The sequence below is a fragment of the Vombatus ursinus genome, unplaced genomic scaffold, assembly GCF_900497805.2.
Source record: "Vombatus ursinus unplaced genomic scaffold, bare-nosed wombat genome assembly UNPS02014894.1, whole genome shotgun sequence".
In the NCBI taxonomy this organism is placed as follows: domain Eukaryota; kingdom Metazoa; phylum Chordata; class Mammalia; order Diprotodontia; family Vombatidae; genus Vombatus; species Vombatus ursinus.
In genome coordinates, this window is record NW_020954672.1 from 583,454 (window position 1) to 601,277 (window position 17,824).

Consider the following 17,824-nt stretch of genomic DNA (forward strand, 5'->3'; position numbering starts at 1 on the left):
ATATTACTCCTTCAAGCATGCTATGTTCTAGCCAAATTGACCCAATAGCTCTTCCCTGAGCTTGGCATTCCAGTTCTCTCTTTGTATCTTTTCACTTGCTCACCTTCACCTCTTATTCTGTCTGACTAGTCTGTCTCCTTTGCTAGATCTTCCCCCAAATCATGCCTTCTAACCATAGGTGTTCCACACAGTTCTGTCCTGGGTCCTCTATGCTTCTCTATATATACTACTTCATTTGGTAAGCTTGTCAGCACCATGGATTTAATAATTATCTCTATGCTGATGATTCTCAAATCTATCCATCCTGCCCCAGTCTTGAATTTCCAACTGCCTTTCAGACATCTCAAACTGTGTATCTATATACTATATAATATAGGAAAACTATACAGGACAACACCATTCTTCCAATCCCTCAGGCTCAAGATCTAGGAGTTATTCTGGATCCTCACTATCTTTCATTCCCCCATATACAAGCTGTTGCCAAAACCTGTCAATTTCAGCTTTGCAACATCTCTCAAATATACCTATTTCTCTCCTTTAACATTGTTACCACTCCAGTGTAGGTCTTCAGCACCTCATGCCTGGCCTATTGCAATAGCTTGTTTGTGGGTCTACCTGCCTCAAGTCTCTCCCCAATTCAATGCATCCTGCATTCAACCACTGAAGTGATTTTCCTAAAATGTAGATCTAATCATTTCAGCCCCTATTGGATAAACTCTAGTGACTTCCTATTGCTTTCTGGAACAGCTACAAAATGTTCTGTTTGGCATTCAAAGCTCTTCATAACCTAGCCCACTCCCACCTTTCCAGTCTTCTTATACCTTACTCCCCAACATGTACTTTTCTACCCAGTAACACTGGCCTCCTTGCCATTCCACAAATAAGACACTCTATCTCTTGGCTCTGGGCATTCTCTCTGGCTGTCCCCCATGCCTGGAATGCTCTCCCTCTTCCACTTTGACTACTGATCTCCTAGGTTCCTTTAAGTTCCAACCATAATCTTTCCATCTACAGGAAGTATTCCCCACCCCCTCTTAATTCCAGAATGGATTCTGTGGAGGGACTGAAAGTCACTGTGAGAATGAAGAATAGGTTAAAAAGACAGGCGGAGGAAGAAATTGAAGGACATCAGGAGAGAACTTCAGGGTTCAATATAATAATGGTAAAACAGGTTTTGGTGATGGTGCAGTCACTGGTGGGACTACTACTCTGAGGTGATTGATGTTATTCATCTTTCCTTTCAAAGAGGACCAAAGATGTCACAAGGTGATGCCTTGACTTGCAAGTGAATTGGATTTAAATGAAGCAGAGTTGCACAAAGTTGTCAGCCTCACTCTCTCTTCCAGAGTCATTGAAGTCCAGTGGCAAGAGAAAAGTCAGGATGACTGGAGATGGCCCAGGATGCAATGAATGATCTTGGCATTCTCTATGTCTGACCAAGCTCTAAGTGCTCTACAGGGCTTGCTTCAATCATCTTCATGGTCATTGGAACAAATTGTTCTCATCCACCCATTCCACTGGTGGAAGTCTTTGTGTACAAGTGGTAGAGATCCCCCTAACTTACCGATGGGTTTGAGGCCTGTTACCCTCAATGTGGTCTAGCCCATTTGCTTAGATGGTTTTACTGGGGTGTGGCTGCTGTGCATGCTACAGCTTTTTGGAACTCACAGGTGAGAGTTGGATGAAAGACAGTCACCAAAGGTAGATGAGCAGCCCTGAAAAGGGCTCAGCAAGCCCTCACACCAGAGATGACAGTCCTCTCTTAACATCCCATATACCCCAATGATTAACATAAAGTAGAGATAGATGAATGAATAAAACATTTACGAAACACTTACTATGTGTAGAGCACTGTGCTAAGTGCTGGAGAAACAAATAGAAAAGCAAGACAGTTTCTGCTCTTAAGGAGTTCACTTAATAGATGGAGGTCATGAAAGTTAAGGAGGTTGAAATAGTAAGCTTGAGGGTTTATAGGTATAGCGATGCAAATATTTAAGTGATCCAGGATGAAAGCATGGTATGGGGTAAAGAGGACTATAAGCTAACTACTGAAGTATTTGAAAAAGGAGAGGTAAGGATCTAGAGGTTGGACTACAACAAGTGCCCAGAAAGGGTTGAATAGACATATGGAATCCATTTAAAAAAGAGTTTGCTTAGTGATGGTGGCAGAGGAAAGATCTGGTAGAGGTAATATGAAGTAAGGAGAATACTGGGCTCTCCTGCTGGCCCAGTATATTAGACCACAGGCATGAAATAAGAAGCAACCAGCACCGGAAAGGGTGACAAGGGGTATAGGGGTCTTCAGTAGAAAGCTGGGTTTCTGGAAATGGTAGAAGACAGAATGGTGTAAGAGAAAGAAGAATTAAGAAACTCCTTGATGAAGGTGAAAGAGGAGAGCATAAAAACTGGCTTCAAACATAAACATAACATAACATAAAATATCATAACATAAAAAAACTAAAATCTTGATAATTGGTCTCATCACTTCCTAGCAAACAGAGGAAGAAGAAATGGAAGCAGTGCTAAATTTCACATTCTTGGGCTCAAAGATCGGTGTAGATGGTGACTGCAGCCATAAAATTAAAAGACACTTTCTCCTTGGAAGGAAAGCTATGGCAAATCTGGACAGCATACTAAAAAGCAGAGATATCACCTTGCCTAAAAAAGGTCCATATAGTCAAAGCTATGGTTTTTCTAGTAACAATGTATGGCTGTAAGAGTTGGACTATAAGGAAAGCTTAGTACCACAGAATCAACACTTTTGAATTGTTGTGCTGGAGAAGACTTTTGAGAGTCCCATGGACAGCAAGGAGATCAAATCAGTCAATACTCAGATGGTTCACCAGAAGTTGAATATCGCAGCTGAATCTTAAATATTTTGGCCACATAATGAGAAGACAATACTCATTGTAAAAGATATTGATGTTGGGAAAGATTGAAGACAAAAGGAGAAGGGGTCAGCAGAGGATGAGATGATAGACAATGTTGTGGAAGTAATGAACATGAGCTTGGACAGACTTCAGGACATAGTGGAAGACAGAAAGGCCTGGTGTGCTATGGTCCATGGAGTCACAAAGAGTCAGACACAACTGAATGACTGAAAAACAGCAACAACAACAAAAGGTCCTTTGAATCTAGACCTATTTCCTTTTCTGAGACCAGTTTATTTATGATTTCTATCTGGTCTTTTGATAGTTTGGATATGTCATATTTTTTAATATATCCCTCTATTTCCTTTGTGTTTTCAGTTTTATTAGCATATAACTGCATAAAATGTTGGAATTTTTTTTATTTCTTCTGGTTTTACTGTAATTTCATTTTACTCATTTGCTATTTTGATTTGATTTTCTACTCTTCTTTTTAATCAGATAAGCTAAGGGCTTATCAATTTTATTAGCCTTTTCAAAGAACCAGCTTTTAGTTTCATTTATCATTTCTATGGTGTTATTTTTTTATTTCCAGTTTAAGTATTTCCCCTGTGTTTTTTAATATCTCCTCTTTTGTGCTTAATTTAGGTTTTATTTGTTGCTTTCCTAGTTTTTAAAAAATGCATACTCAGCTCATTAATCTTCTCTTTTTCTATTTTGTTAATGTATAATCATAAGGATGTGATTTCCATCCTGAGGACTTCTTTAGCTGCATCTCAGAAATTTTGGTATGCTGTTTCATCATCACAATTTTCTTTTACATAGTTATTAATTATTCCTATGATTTGTTCTTTGATGCATTAATTATTTAAGATTCCATTATTAAATCTCCATTCTGGTCTGTATCTTTTGTTTGTAGTCCCTGAACTGATTTCTATTCTTATTGCAATATGGTCAATAAAGGATGTATTTACTATTTCTGCTTTTTAACATTTGTTTGCAATATTTTTGTGCCCTCATACATGGTCAATTTTCTAAAAAGTTCCATGTGATGCAGAAATTCTTTTTCTTTCACTATCCCATTTAGAAGATGCCATAAGTCTTTTAACTCTAGTTTCTCCAGAAATTTGTTCAGTTCTACATTCTCCCTTTTGCTTAACTTTCTATTAGGCTTATCAAAACTGGCTGAGGAATATTGAAGTCTCCTGTCATTATTGTGTTACTGTCTACATCTTCTTGAAGCTCAGATAATATTTCCTTTATGAATTTGGATGCTAAGGAATTTGGAACATATAACTTTATTACTATATTGGTTTGCTTTCTATGGTTCCTTTCATTTAATATTATTTCCTTGTTTATCCCTTTTTATTTTCTGAAGTTTGTTTTTGTTTTGCCATATGGCACGATGGCAACACCTGCTCTTTTGGATTCACTTGATGCATAGTTAATATTTCCCTATTCCCTTAATTTTATTTTATGAGTCTTTGTTTTTTTAAGTGTGTTTCCCATAAGTAACAGATTGTAGGGTTTTGTTTCTTAATCAATCTGTTACTATTTTTCATTTTATTGGATTGTTTAATCCATTCACATTTAAAGTTATAAGAGTTAGGTTTATATTCTCCTCTATTTCTAAAACTGGATTTTTTTCAGGTTATGATTTTCCCTTCTCTTCTACTGTAAATATAGTATTGTATTCCTTGTTACTTTATTCTTTTTTTTTTGAAGATGATCCTGTTCTCACTGGCTCTCTTCTCCTCCCCCCGATTCCCTCTTCTCATTGTTACCCCTTTCCATTTAGGGTTTTGTTTATTAGTTCTTCTCTCCTGCTTTTATTTGGTTATATATTTCTTTGCCTTCTTTCCCCCTCTTATTAAGATAGATTTTTCCTTCCTTTCCTCCCTTTCAGCTAGTTCTGTTCCATGGATTTTTTTGTTTTGCTTTGTTTTGTTTTTTCAATAGGTTTTTAAAATTTTGTTTTATTGCATCCCTTCCCAAAAAGAATTTCTTTTACTCTCTTCATTGTTTTTCTGTTAACTCTAAAATCTCATTCACAACTCCTACACTTATGTAGTCTCTCTCTTCTCTGTATTCTTCATATCATCTAAGTTTCCAAGGTATCCATTCTAGGCTCTGCCCTCTAGGTACTTTCTGTCACTGCCTTGTAGGGCTTTTCCTATGGATTACATTTTTTCTTATGCCTCACTCTAAGAACAATGTTTGTTATTTCATGTATCAGATAGGTCATTTCCTCATGGTAGAGCACCTCCCTCCCCCTTACCACTAATAATCCATATTCTCTCTTGTTTCTCTCTCTCTCTCTCTCTCTCTCTCTCTGTCTTTCTCTCTCTCTGTGTGTGTCTCTCTCTGTGTGTCTCTGTCTCTCTCTGTCTCTCTGTCTCTGTCTCTGTCTCTCTCTCTAGTTTTTCTCTGTATGTATTTGTCTGGAAATCTCCTCCCTGTGTCCATGCTCTCCCCCCACTCCTCCAGCTGCCAGTTGCCCCCAGAGGTTCCAACTCCCTCCAACCCCCCAGATGAGTGGATTTTTCAGGTACCACATCCACCAGGCCTCATCCGGTATAAGGTTTTCATCTCCCTCCATTCATAGGAGCATCATCAGTGGAACCCCCTTCCTACCTCCAAAGTAAAGCCTCTTTCCTTTTATCTCCTTTTCAATCTTTCCCTCCACCATCTCAATTACTCCCCTACAAGCTACTCTCTTTTCAAGGCTACAGAGGTTTCCTTCCCCTTATTGATAGCTCTTGATTTGACCCCAGTGCATTTCTCACTCCTTTTTATCCACCTGTTCCCCTCCCAGAGTAAATTTAAGACTGAATAGAGACTTTGTGAATCACAATTGTGTTGACATTCAGGAGTATCATCTCCAATTGTCCCCCCTCTCTTGTTTCCTTAGAATACTTAACAGTAAAATTTTGGCAGCCACCAAAATATTTTCAAACTTCTCTTTATTAAAGTCTCTGAATTCTACCTCCTAGAGGGGGAATGAGAAAGGGGTTCAATACTAATACATCATACCCCTACACTTGTTATTCAAAAGCTCTTTACGCTTTTATTTTGCTATCTTTTTTTTTTAATTACCTTACTGGTTCAACAAGTTATATGACCATTAAGAAAAAAATGTAAATTGGTGAATTATACAAATAAGCGAGTGTGAGTGATCAAGGGAAGTTTTCCAAACTTGGGAAATGGGGGTTCACAGTAGAGAAGAAAAGAATATCCTTTATTAGTCATTTTGAACAAGTTCCAAATCATACCCTTAGATCTGTATAGATCATGGATAGCTCTAAAGAGGGCAAGCTGAAAGGAGTGGAGAGTAGACCACAGTTTAGTCAGGGTGAATAGTGAGGGAGACTAAGCTATTGGGAAAGCCCAGGGATGTAACCTACACACTGGCAATCAGCTGACCTAGCCCATACCTGCGTTGATGACCCGAAAGATACCCCCACCTAGTGGCCAAAATTATATGCCATTTCCCTCGGTGTTTGATTACTTAATTCATTAATATTGAGTCAGGCTGCTGTTCTCCATAGATCACAAAAAGCAGGGTAATGAGCCAGGAGTGGGTGGATATATCTTTATCACGATATGCACTCACCACCCACACTGCCTGTCATGGTTGCTTTCATAGCACTAAACATGTTCTGGAAGTTCTAGTAGTGTGTTTGTTGTACCATCTCAGTAAGTAGAGGAGTGCTGGGTTATGTCCACATAACTCTGTTCATCTCCTCTTAGTCATCCCCCTCCATCTAAAAATTCTATTGAAAATAGCCTAATTGGGGGGCAGCTAGGTGGTGCAGTGGATAGAACTCTGGCTTTGGAGTCAGGAGGACCTGAGTTCAAATCCAACCTCAGATGCTTGACATTTACTAGCTATGTGACCCTGGGCAATTCACCTAACCCCCATTGCCTGAGCAAAAAAAAAAAGAAAGAAAAGAAAATAGCCTAATTGGAAGATAATTTACTGGATGCTCAGAATGTGCTGGGTCTGCCACTTAATATTCCCAATTCCACAGAGAATTTGGGAACCACATCACTCCAGTCTTTAGTGATTTGCTGTGTCTTCCTCCACAGAATGCCTGCAGAGATTAATCATCGATGGTGAGCTCAGCAGGATACTTATCAGTGCTCTCTATCACAACATGATATAGTGAAAAGAACACTAAATCAGGGGAAACTGAAGGAGAAAGAGCCTAGGTTACAGTGGTCAAAACATACATCAGCTGATTTGAGTGATGCTATGAGAGATGCCTTTTTAGGCTGAAGTAAATGCAGCAGTCTTCACCATTTTCCCCTTCAGTTCTTAACCCAGTGGTAGCTGCTGTGTGTGACTCTAATAGTTACATGACAGTATGAGCTTTGGATTCTAGAAGGAGTACTTGTGTTAAGTGGGTTGGTGATAGAAACAATTCTGAAGAGAGTTGTACAGTTTTAGTGAAACTGAGAAAATGATAATAGGACTGTCTGGAAAAACAACTGTTTAATAGTTCAAATCCATGCCAAGTTGAGTAATACAGATATTCCCCATGATTCGCTTCAGTTGTGTGCATGTATCTGCAAATTTCCTTCAACAATAATAAATATTAATTTTAGACTTGAATTTTAGACTATACATGCTGGCCCACAGGGAAGAGTGTGAGAAAATATTTATACCAGAGAAAAAAAGAGAAAAAAGGTAAAGATCATGAATCCAGGGGAATAGACCTTTGATGAGAAATCTCTCCCTTTTGCAGTGTTCAAGTGATAACATTAGAAAATTAACCCAGACAAAAGGCTGCAAGAGTCATTCTTTCTTCGGGATTATTTTGTCAGGGTAGTGGCTGATTTTGTCACACACAGAGAAAAAGACAGAAAGAGAATCAAAGAATTCAAATTCAACCTTCATACCCCAAACCTAGGGTGCCATAAAAAGACAGGTAGGTGATGCAATAGAGACCTAGGCCTGGAGTCAGGGCAACCTGAGTTCAAATACAGCCTCAGACATTTACTAGCTGTGTGACCTTGGGCAAGTCATTTAGCTTCTGTTTGCCTCAGTTTCCTCATTTGAAAAAATGGCACCTACCTTTCATGTTATGGTAAAAATCTAGTGAGATGATATTTGTAAAGTGCATGGCACATAATAGGGGCTTCATAAATGACAGCTTTCATTTTTTAAAAAGACACAAAAAAACTTGTCTAGAGCAATGCACTTTATTGTTTTTAGCTAAATTACTCAGTTCAGCAAAGCACTGGTATACAAAGTCCCTCTTCCTCTCACTGTTGCCCACCATCTCCATACAATCAGATACTCTATCCAATCAGCTCCCAGGCTGGGGCTCCTCCCCACCTAGGATCAGCTCCTGCTGCTCACAGAATGGTGGAAATGGATGGAGTGGAATTTGAAATTTCAGTTTCCTTCATGAAACATCATCGTGGATGGGATTCATATCTCTGATATTCTATCCACCCTTCCCATATCTGAGGATAATCTCTGGGGTTGGACGAGATGAAAGCAGAGCCCAGTGCTTTCAGCCTACTGAACTGGACAATTCATCCCCTTGGCTTAGTCAGCAATTGTTTCCACAGAATTAGGGGAAAGGGAAGTGGAATCTTTCAGCTTCTTGCAGGAGAGGACCACTTTTTTCCTTTTTTTAACAGATGTGTATTCACAATAAGGGAACAGATCACCATCAACTAGCTGACAAATTGTCATATCCATATATTTTGTGCTCTGGTAACAGCTATTCATGGAATTCTTGCATGGGAATTTGTTATTTTTACACACGTTTTGTAGATTATCCCAGGAGTTGTGGATGAAGTAGTGTTCTTTCTTGCATGGGCTCGAAGAAACCATGACATTTCTGCTCCTAATCAAAATATTACAGTACACATCCGGAGGCAGAAGGATCATTAGTTCATCAACAAACTTGTCCATGAACTTCTTTTTCTTGTAGGACAAATTGCTGGCCCGTGGCACTCTGTTGTTGACGTGCTGTCCAGGCTGCTCTGCTAGGAGCTCCTTAGCCACTGAGAAGGGGTCTCCTGCTAGACCCTGCAGGAGCAATAGCAGCAGTAGGGGATGGATTCCCAGAAGAGTCAGGATCATCTCTCCTGTTGGAACGAAGAGAAAACATGCTGGGCCACGTTTACATATTAATGATCCTACGGTAGGACTGTATTCCTGAAGCTATCTAACCCACCAGTAACAACAGCTGATATTTATATAATTATTTAAGGTATGCAAAACACTTTTCATACATTCTCTCATTTAATCCTTACTCACAACAACCCTAGAAGGTAGGTGCTATTATTATTGCCATTTTACAGATGAAGAAATTGTGGATGAGAAATATTAAGTGACGTGCCCAGAGTCAGACACCTGGTAAGTATCTGAGGCAGGATTCAAACACAGGCCTTCCTGACTCTCAGGCCAATGCTCTATCCTGGAAGTGACCTAGCTGACTCAAGGTTACTTAGGGTCCCCACTAGCCTAAGTATGTAACTAATATTTACCACCTGAACACCTTAAAATAGCTACCATCTGAACAGCTTAAAAGAGAGATATTTCCCTTCCCAAGACTATCTCCTTGGGTTCATGGTCTGTAGCATTTCTATCTTTTTTCTCCAGGGTAAACCTTGTCCTATCCTCTAGCCTGCAGACCAACATGTATAGTGCATTCAAGCCCACAATTAATATTTACTAGTATTTGAAGGAGTTTATAGACACATGCACATAACTGAGTACATTTTAATGTGCTTTCTCACAAAGGCTTAGAATCAAGTTGAAGAATACATTTTAAAATCTCACATGGTTAGAATCTATAGCTAATAACACTAAGCTGCCTCAGTTGAAATTTGTCCAAAACCACCTTCATTAACTCACCTGCCTCTTCAACATGGTTCCGTGGTAACATTGAGAGAAGCCTGGGGATACTTCTAGAAGGCAAACCCCAAATGAGCTTATCTGAGTCAGATATGGCTCTGGTCAGATGTGGCTCACACAATGTAGGCAGTGCAAGAATCCCCCATAGGGAGGCCCACCGTCCTGTATTTTAAGGATGACATTGTATATTTTATGTTTTTGCTGTATGAAACTGAGTACTATCTGCTATCCCAGAGCCTGTGTTTAATGGTCTGAAATCAGATGTGCTCCATTGCTTTGTAGATTCTGTCCTTCCATTTCTCTTCCCTGTTACTTTCCCCAGCATACCTTTTTACTGCTACTATATCTTTAATCTCAGTTTCTCTCTTTAATTTTCCTAAGGAGATTTTCCTTCTAGAAAGAACTAAATGAATACCAAGTTACTGAAGAATAAATGCCATCCTTGCCTCTGCCCCAGTGCCATCTCACCTTACAGTCCGGGTGCTGTGGTGCCTGAAGAAAAATGATAGCATTCTGCCCTGTGTCGGAAAGAAGCGATGGGGCCTGCTGCCCTTAACCCAGTGGGAGGAGGAGGTGCTGAGGATTGAGAAAGGAGATAAAAGAAATGAGGCCAAATAGAGGGAGGATAAAGGAAGACAACTCTTTCCTCCTTAAAAAAAAAATGTTATATATATTTATATATATATATAATATATATTTTTAAACATCTATTGACAGATCCAAAGAAAATAAATTATTGTATATAAAGCTGTCAGTTTTCATTATTTACCAATTTTAAAAAATAAAGTACACATCAACTTTCAAAAGCATAATATGAGGCCCAGAACTATAGCCAAAAACTAGCTCTGAGTTTCCACAGACCAAATTCAATCTTGAGAACATCACAAAAATCATTTTCTTTACCTTGTGCCTGAACCTAGGCTTTCTCCTAGGAACATTTGAATTTGTGTAACTTTCTCCCTGCCTATGATTTCCCTTCAGGGCAACATAATAGAGAAAACAAAGGATATGTAAGAGGTCCTCAGCTCCCACGCAAGCACTCAGGCTGACATTATTTTGAACAGTGGATAGGCTTTATTTATCTTGACTACAAATTCAAAACAGCAAGGCCTAAATAGTCAAGAAAACACTCCTGCCATCCTTGGTAGGCCTCTATTTTCCCCTACAGACTCCCCTAGGTTTGAAGGCCTTGCCATGAAGGGGAAACGCATACACAATCACACATATATATGTATGAATGTGTACCTATATATCTATGTATATGTGTGTGGGGATGGGGTGGTCTTGAACAGACACTCGAATAGCTAATGAGTTAGGCCTAGAAGGAGGTTAGTGGGCTGGTTTGTCTTTGTACCCTGATAGGTGACCTTTCTCTTACCTGGCCTGGAACTGGAGCTCCATCTCACTTCCCTGACACCAGCTCCAAACCATGATGCTACAAATACCTTCGCCTGGTCCCTTGCTTTCTTGTTGTCTTCCTCCATTAGACTGTAAACTCCTTGAAGGCAGGGACTGTCTTGCTTGTTTTTATTTTTACCTCTAGCACTTAGCACGGTGGCTGGCACATAGCAATACTTCAATAAATGCTTTATCTATTAATATAACTATCTATCTTTTTGAAGGAGATTAGGACCAACAGGATGATGAGGCCAAGCCCTAGCTTGGCTTTCTTCAGAAGGACCTTCAGAGAGTCATTCGCACAGCGCAGGACAAAGATGAAAGTCACTCAGCTACCAAAGTGATTTTTCTAAAGTGCAAGTCTGACCACATCACTCCCCTGCTGTGACTCCCTATTACTTCCAGGATCAAATACAAAATCTTCTGTTTAGCTTTTAAAAACCCTTCCCAACCTGGCCCCTTCCTACCTTTCCAGTCTTCTCATACTTTACTATCCTCCATGTACTTCTTGTTGCCCCTCAAAAATAGCATGCCCTCTCCCACTGTCCCCCCCTGCCTAGAATGCTCTCTTAATCATCTCCACCTCATGGATTCTCTGGCCTCCTCCATGTCTCAGCTCAAATATTACCTTCTGCAATTAGTTTTTCCCAGTATTCCTTTATGCTAGTGCCTTCCCTTTGAGATTACCTATAATTTACTCTGCATATATCTTGTATGTACGTGGTTTGCATCTTATATCCCCCTGTTAGGATATGCTGGTGTTTCATAAGTTTCTCCTTTACTCTTTTGGTCAAATGCAGGTAATTGAAGATATCATTTATATATATACACTATGTTTATATATTGGTTGGTGGGTAGTTGTCCTTCATTCTCGAAGAGGACCCAAATGACATCATCATGTTAGAATCTAGTTACTGTGTGTCTGACTGTGGCTGATCAGATCAATATGAGCTTCAAATGCTCTACCCCAGGTTGGGCACAAATAGGCCATGTGAACATTTAGGGTGGATTCTCTAAATCTGTGCATTTCATATTTCCTTTGAGCTACTTCAATTCTGCTTTGTTCATAGAGCACAGCATCTTCTTTGATGAGGGTACACCATGCTGGGCTGTCCTGTGCCACTGTCTTCCATGACACACAATCAATTCCAAAGTTCTTCAAAAAGATGTTGACAATATCCTTGTATCACTTCTTCTGACCACCATGTGACAACTCTAGCTGCATACATTATACATAACTCATTTATATATAAACTTTATAAGAAAAGAATAGTAGCTGAGCAAAATAAAACAGATCAATGTTCTAAATGACTCTACATTACTGATTTCATCTTCAACCCCAAAAGTATGTAAAGTGTGACTTTAACAAAGAATTACCTGTCATCCTTCCTACTTTGATGATCTTTTTTTTAATGAATTTTTAACATGAAGTGTTGCTTTTCTTGTTGTCCCTGGTTACAAAGGAACAACAGTAATTAGTGGATATATTCCTCTCTCAATTCTGCCTTCTTCACTTGTATCATTTCATACAAAAATTACAATATTTCTTTGAGTTTTTCATAATTATTTCTAATGACAAAATAACTATTGAATTTATATACTCTAATTCACCCTTTCCCCAATCATTGGACAAGTAGTTTGTTTCTAGTCTGTGTGTGTGTGTGTGTGTGTGTGTGATGACAAGTAGCATTTCTGGGAAAATGTTTGTATAGATAATTTTGTTTTCAAACTGCCAATCGCTTCCCAGGGGTAGAGTTCCAGGAGTAGGACTGCCAAGTTAAAAAACTATCCAAGTTTTTGTATCTCTTAAGGGTAGACCAATTCATAGCTTCACAAGAAGAGTTATAGGATGTCCATACTACCACAGCATTCTTGGTATTGAATTTTGTTATCTTGTATTATCTTCATCTGTTTGATGGATTTTACACAGAGTGTTCAAATTTTAAATTTTTCATTTCTCTTATTATTATCAGTTTTAAGTATTTTATATGGTTATTTTGATAATTTGTTTTCTCTTTGTAGAAGTTTCTATTCAAATCTTTTGATGGCTTAGCTAATGAAAAATGGCTTTTATTCTTGTAAATTTATTCAGTTTCTTATACATTTTGAATATTAGACTTCTATGAGAAATGTTTGATGCGAGGGTTTTTCTGTGTTTGCTGCTTCTTCTTCTGGGATACATCGCTTTTTGCTATGCAAAACTTCATTATGGTCACTATAGTTTCTCTTTTTTTTTGCCATGAAATTTTTTAAAATTAATATCTTCTATTTTAATGCCTATCACTTCCAGATATATTCCTTCCCCCATCCATTGCATCTTTCTTTGTAACTAAGAAAAAGAGGTAAGCAAAACTAACTAATACAGCAACTAAGTCTACTGGTATCTACAACGTTTCACACATAGAGTTCACCTCTCTACTGAAGGATTGAGGTACTTTCTCATCTCTTTTCTGATATCACAGTTACTCAATGTTCAACTTCATTTTAGGATCACTATAACTTCTATAATTGTTATCTCATTCTCACATTGTTCGATGAAGTTCAGATAGAAATAGTCCTGGAACAAGTCAATATCCTGCTATTTTTCCTTTATATTTAATGTATGTACTATGATAAAAAGGGATAAAAAAAATTCCTGCTTTTGTGGTTGAACAAAAGTATTAGGATGTAAGTTAATCTGATGTAGGCTGCCTGAAAATATCCTCAGAACAACTCTAGTAACAGACAGGATGATGGGGACAATATGTATCTCGTCCTATTCCCACATGATTTTGATTTTTTTTTGATAAGTTTTTATATTTTTAATTCTTTTTGTTCCATATAGTTTAGATATTATGAGTATTTTGCATAGAGGAATCTATCAAAGACATTATTTATAAATGTTCGTGGGTCTGTGTTATATTATGTAATTGATCTGTTTGCCTTTTCTCAATCTTGCTACTTTTCAACATTTCTACAGCATTTGACATTAATCTCTGCTCTTGGATACTCTATCTTCTCTGAGTTGTCATGACAATGCTCTCTCTTGGTTTTCTAACTCACTGACTACTTTTCAGTAGCCTTTGCTTATTCATCATCCAAGTCACATCTGTAGGTGTTGCCCGAGACCTTGTCTGAGTCTTGTTCTGCTCTTTAACTCAGTCACCTCTTTAGCTCCCAGTGTTTTATTATTATTTCTATGCAGATGACTCCCAATTCTATATATCCAACTTGAGTTTTTCTCCTGTGCTCCAGCCATGCATTTCAATTGCTTGTTGGGTATTTTTAACAGGATGTCCCATAAGCTTCTTAAAATCACCATGTCCAAAATTGAGCTAGCTATCATTTCACCAAAACACAGTCTTCTTCTGACTTCTCCTATTTTAATCAAGGGTACCATGGTTTTTCTAGTCAAGTAAGTTTATAACCTTAGAGTCAAGCTCAACTCTCTTTTCTTCCTTTCCCTACATATCCAATCAGTTAACAATCCTTGCTGATACTCCCTCTACAATATCTCTCCCACATTCCTCCTTCTTTCTACCCACATGTCCACCATCCTATTTTAGGCCCTAATCACCTCTCACCTGAATTCTTATATTAACTTCCTAATTGCTCTCTCAGCCTCAAGTTTCTTCCCTCTTTATTATCCAAATGGTCTCCCCATGTCACTCTTCTACTCAATTAACTCCATTGACTCCTGATTGTACCTAGGACCAAATACAAATGCTAAATGCAGCCACTAAGTGTCTGAGTCAGGGTTCAAACTTTAATTCACCACCCTACCTTGACGCCTTTATGTACAGACAGTAAAGTTCTATAGGACTTCAGAAGAGAAAAAACTGCTGTGGGATGGGACAGTCAGGGGAAACTTCATGGAGTTGCTAAGAATTGAAGTGGAGAAGGATGGGTAACATTTGGCTCTGTAGAGAGAAGGGCAATCTAGATGAGGAACCAGCAAGAAGAAAGATGAGGAGGTGACTTCCTTATCTGTAAAATGAAGTGACTAGACTAGGTGATCTCTAAGTGTCCTTCTAGCTAGAGCTATAACTACTACACATATATAGATATAGATATAGATATAGATATAGATATAGATATAGATATAGATATTTCTGCCTGGAGGGAAAACAGTAAAGTGGTTCAGCCATGTAATGAGAGGAATCTTTACCTGGGGTTGGGAGGAAGAGGGTAAGAGAAAAGTGGACAAAAAGGAAGGGTCATATAACAATGGGAACTGGGTTGGAGATGGGGAGAGGTTGGAAGACATCAAAGCACAGGGATATGGTTCACCATGGGGAAGAAGTACCCTCCTAGATACTGGTACCCTGGAACAAAACCTCATTTGCCCCACTTTAGTTTAGTTTCTATGGGTATTGAGTTTCTTGTTATTGGGGGTCTTCAGGTGGAGGCTGAATGATCATTTGTAGGATATACAGTGGTCAGGATTTTTGCTTTGGGGTGAGTGATGCTTAATGCCCTTTGAGATCCCTCTGTAATCCCATGATTATAACCTTTGGTTAAATTGAAGAAATATTCCCAACAAGGAATTCAAACCAGTTTTATGAGATAGCGAATGTCTCATTACTAAATATCTTCAAGTAAAGGGTGGGTAACCTGTCAGGGATGTTTTTGAAGAGATTCTGGAATTAGATAGGCACTGGATTATATAACCTATGAAGACCCTTTCAATGCAGAGTTTTTAATTCATCTGACCCTATAGAAATCCAGACTTGGATTCACAGCACTTATTTTATTTATTTATTTATTTATTTAGGCAATTGGAGTTAAGTGACTTGCCCAGGATCACACAGCTAGTAAGTGTCAAGAGTTTGGTCTGAGGCTGGATTTGAGCTCAGGTTCTCCTGATTTCAGGGCCAGTGCTCTATCCACTGCACCACCTAGCTGCCCCTAGATTCACAGCCCTTATAAAGGAGATTCTGAGAATTAAATATTGCCCATACCTACACAGCTGTTAGAGTCTGTAAAAGGATGATTTAAGGAGACAAAAATGCAGGGAAAGGACACAGGAAGGAAAATTCAGGGATAGAAGGAACAAAGAGAAATTAGTAGAATGAAGTATGCAAGAGAGGCTAAAAGGAATTAGTTAGGATAAAGTTAGGTATGTTTTACCTTCCATTCTCAGAAAAAAAATTTTTTATTAACTTAGTAAATCCCATACTTGTAACCAAATATTCTGAAATGAATGGAGCCCAAATGTCTAGGATGAGTGGGGGAAAGAGATGAGCACATGTTCCAAGTTAATGACCTGCTGGCACATTTTGAGCTCTTGGGGACATGAATAATTACTAGACAAAACCTCAATGTCCCTAGTGCCCCCCGCATTTTTGTAACGTATGACCTCATCACATATCTGGTTACAAAATATGCCTAGGGACCACAGTGGATCAATAGCAAAAGGGTCATTTACATGACAATGTTTGGGAAGGCAGGAAAGCATCACATACAAGCAAAACTTATCAGATGAACTGCATTGATCAGAGAGCTCAAGTCATGAGAATCTGAGTCCTGGTGACTTAAGCAAGAGATCTGGGCTCATATTCCTTAATTCTCTTCATTAATATAACAAGTTGTACTTTTCAAAAATTTATACGCATGATCTCACTGATCTTTAAGATAGCTCTGAGAGGTAGGTGGTATAAGGATTGCACCTCCACATGAGAGCAGAAAAAACTGGGGCCCCAAGGTTTATGCAAATTGTTTAAAGTCATATAGCTGCTTAGTGGCATATTGAGGACTAGATGCTAGGCTTCCAACACAATCCAAAGCTCTTTTTGCTACCAACTGTTGTTTGCCTTTAGATATATTTATGCTGATTCTTTTTCTTTGTGGTTTCTGAAACCTGGTTGTCATAGATAACATATGAAAGGGGATAGCAAACAGATAGTAACAAAATTCATTTGGAAGAACAAAAAGTCAAGAATATCAAAGGAAATAGTGAAAAAAATGTAAATGAAGGAGGTTTAACAGTACCAGATCTTAAACTATATTATAAGGCAGTAACCTTGTATTTGACAGTATAAAGACTTAAGATTTTGGGGTAAGCATTCATTATTTGGTAAAAAGTGTTAAGAAAACTGGAATTTCTGGAAGAAATTGGGCATAAACCAGTATCTTGCACCATTTGCCAAGATAAAGTCAAAATGGATACATGCTCTAGATATAAAGTGAGACATTACAAGAAAATTTGAAGGATATAAAACATATTAACTTGTCAGACTTATGGATTGTTGAACAATTTATGAATAAAAAAGAGATAGAGAGCAGTGAAGTGTAAAATGGATGATTTCTGTTACATTAAATTAAGAGAGTTTTGTACAAATAAAACAAATTAGCCAATATCAGAAGAAAAGCAGAAAATTGGGGGAAAATTTGTAGACAGTTTCTTAGATAAAGATCTCATGTCTCAGATATATAAAGAACTTTGTCAAATCTATAAGAGTAAAAATCTTTTCTTAATTGATAAATGGTCAAAGAATATGCACAAACAGTTTTCCAATGATGAAATCAAAACAATTTATAGTTATATGAAAAAATGCTATAAACCATTATTGATTAGAGAAATGCAAATTTAAACAACCTCAAGATATAATTTTGGCTAAAATGATTGAAAGAGAAGGTGACAAATGTTGGAGGGGATATGGAAAAATTAGGACACTAATTCATTGTTGGTAGAATTGTGAAC

At 38.1% G+C, this 17,824-nt stretch overlaps 1 protein-coding gene across 1 annotated transcript; it reads right to left on the reverse strand.

The window, feature by feature from the left end:
* Positions 1 to 8,424: 8,424 nt before the first annotated feature.
* Positions 8,425 to 11,175, reverse strand: LOC114028736 (inactive ribonuclease-like protein 9). The gene is made up of 4 exons (XM_027843010.1): positions 11,123 to 11,175; positions 10,213 to 10,320; positions 9,745 to 9,797; positions 8,425 to 8,972 (listed from the first exon to the last, which is right to left on the reverse strand). Exons 1-4 carry the CDS (start codon positions 11,173 to 11,175, stop codon positions 8,425 to 8,427), a joined length of 762 nt encoding a protein of 253 aa, XP_027698811.1.
* Between the last annotated feature and the right edge of the window lie 6,649 nt (positions 11,176 to 17,824).

Bases quoted from the DNA above. Each gene is read 5' to 3' on its own strand.
- LOC114028736 (XM_027843010.1), bottom strand. From the start codon at position 11,175: ATGGTTTGGAGCTGGTGTCAGGGAAGTGAGATGGAGCTCCAGTTCCAG. The intron at 10,321-11,122 runs GTAAGAGAAAGG...CTCAATCCTCAG, and splicing joins GAGCTCCAGTTCCAGGCCAG to CACCTCCTCCTCCCACTGGG. The intron at 8,973-9,744 runs GTGAGTTAATGA...TCGTTCCAACAG, and splicing joins GAACCATGTTGAAGAGGCAG to GAGAGATGATCCTGACTCTT.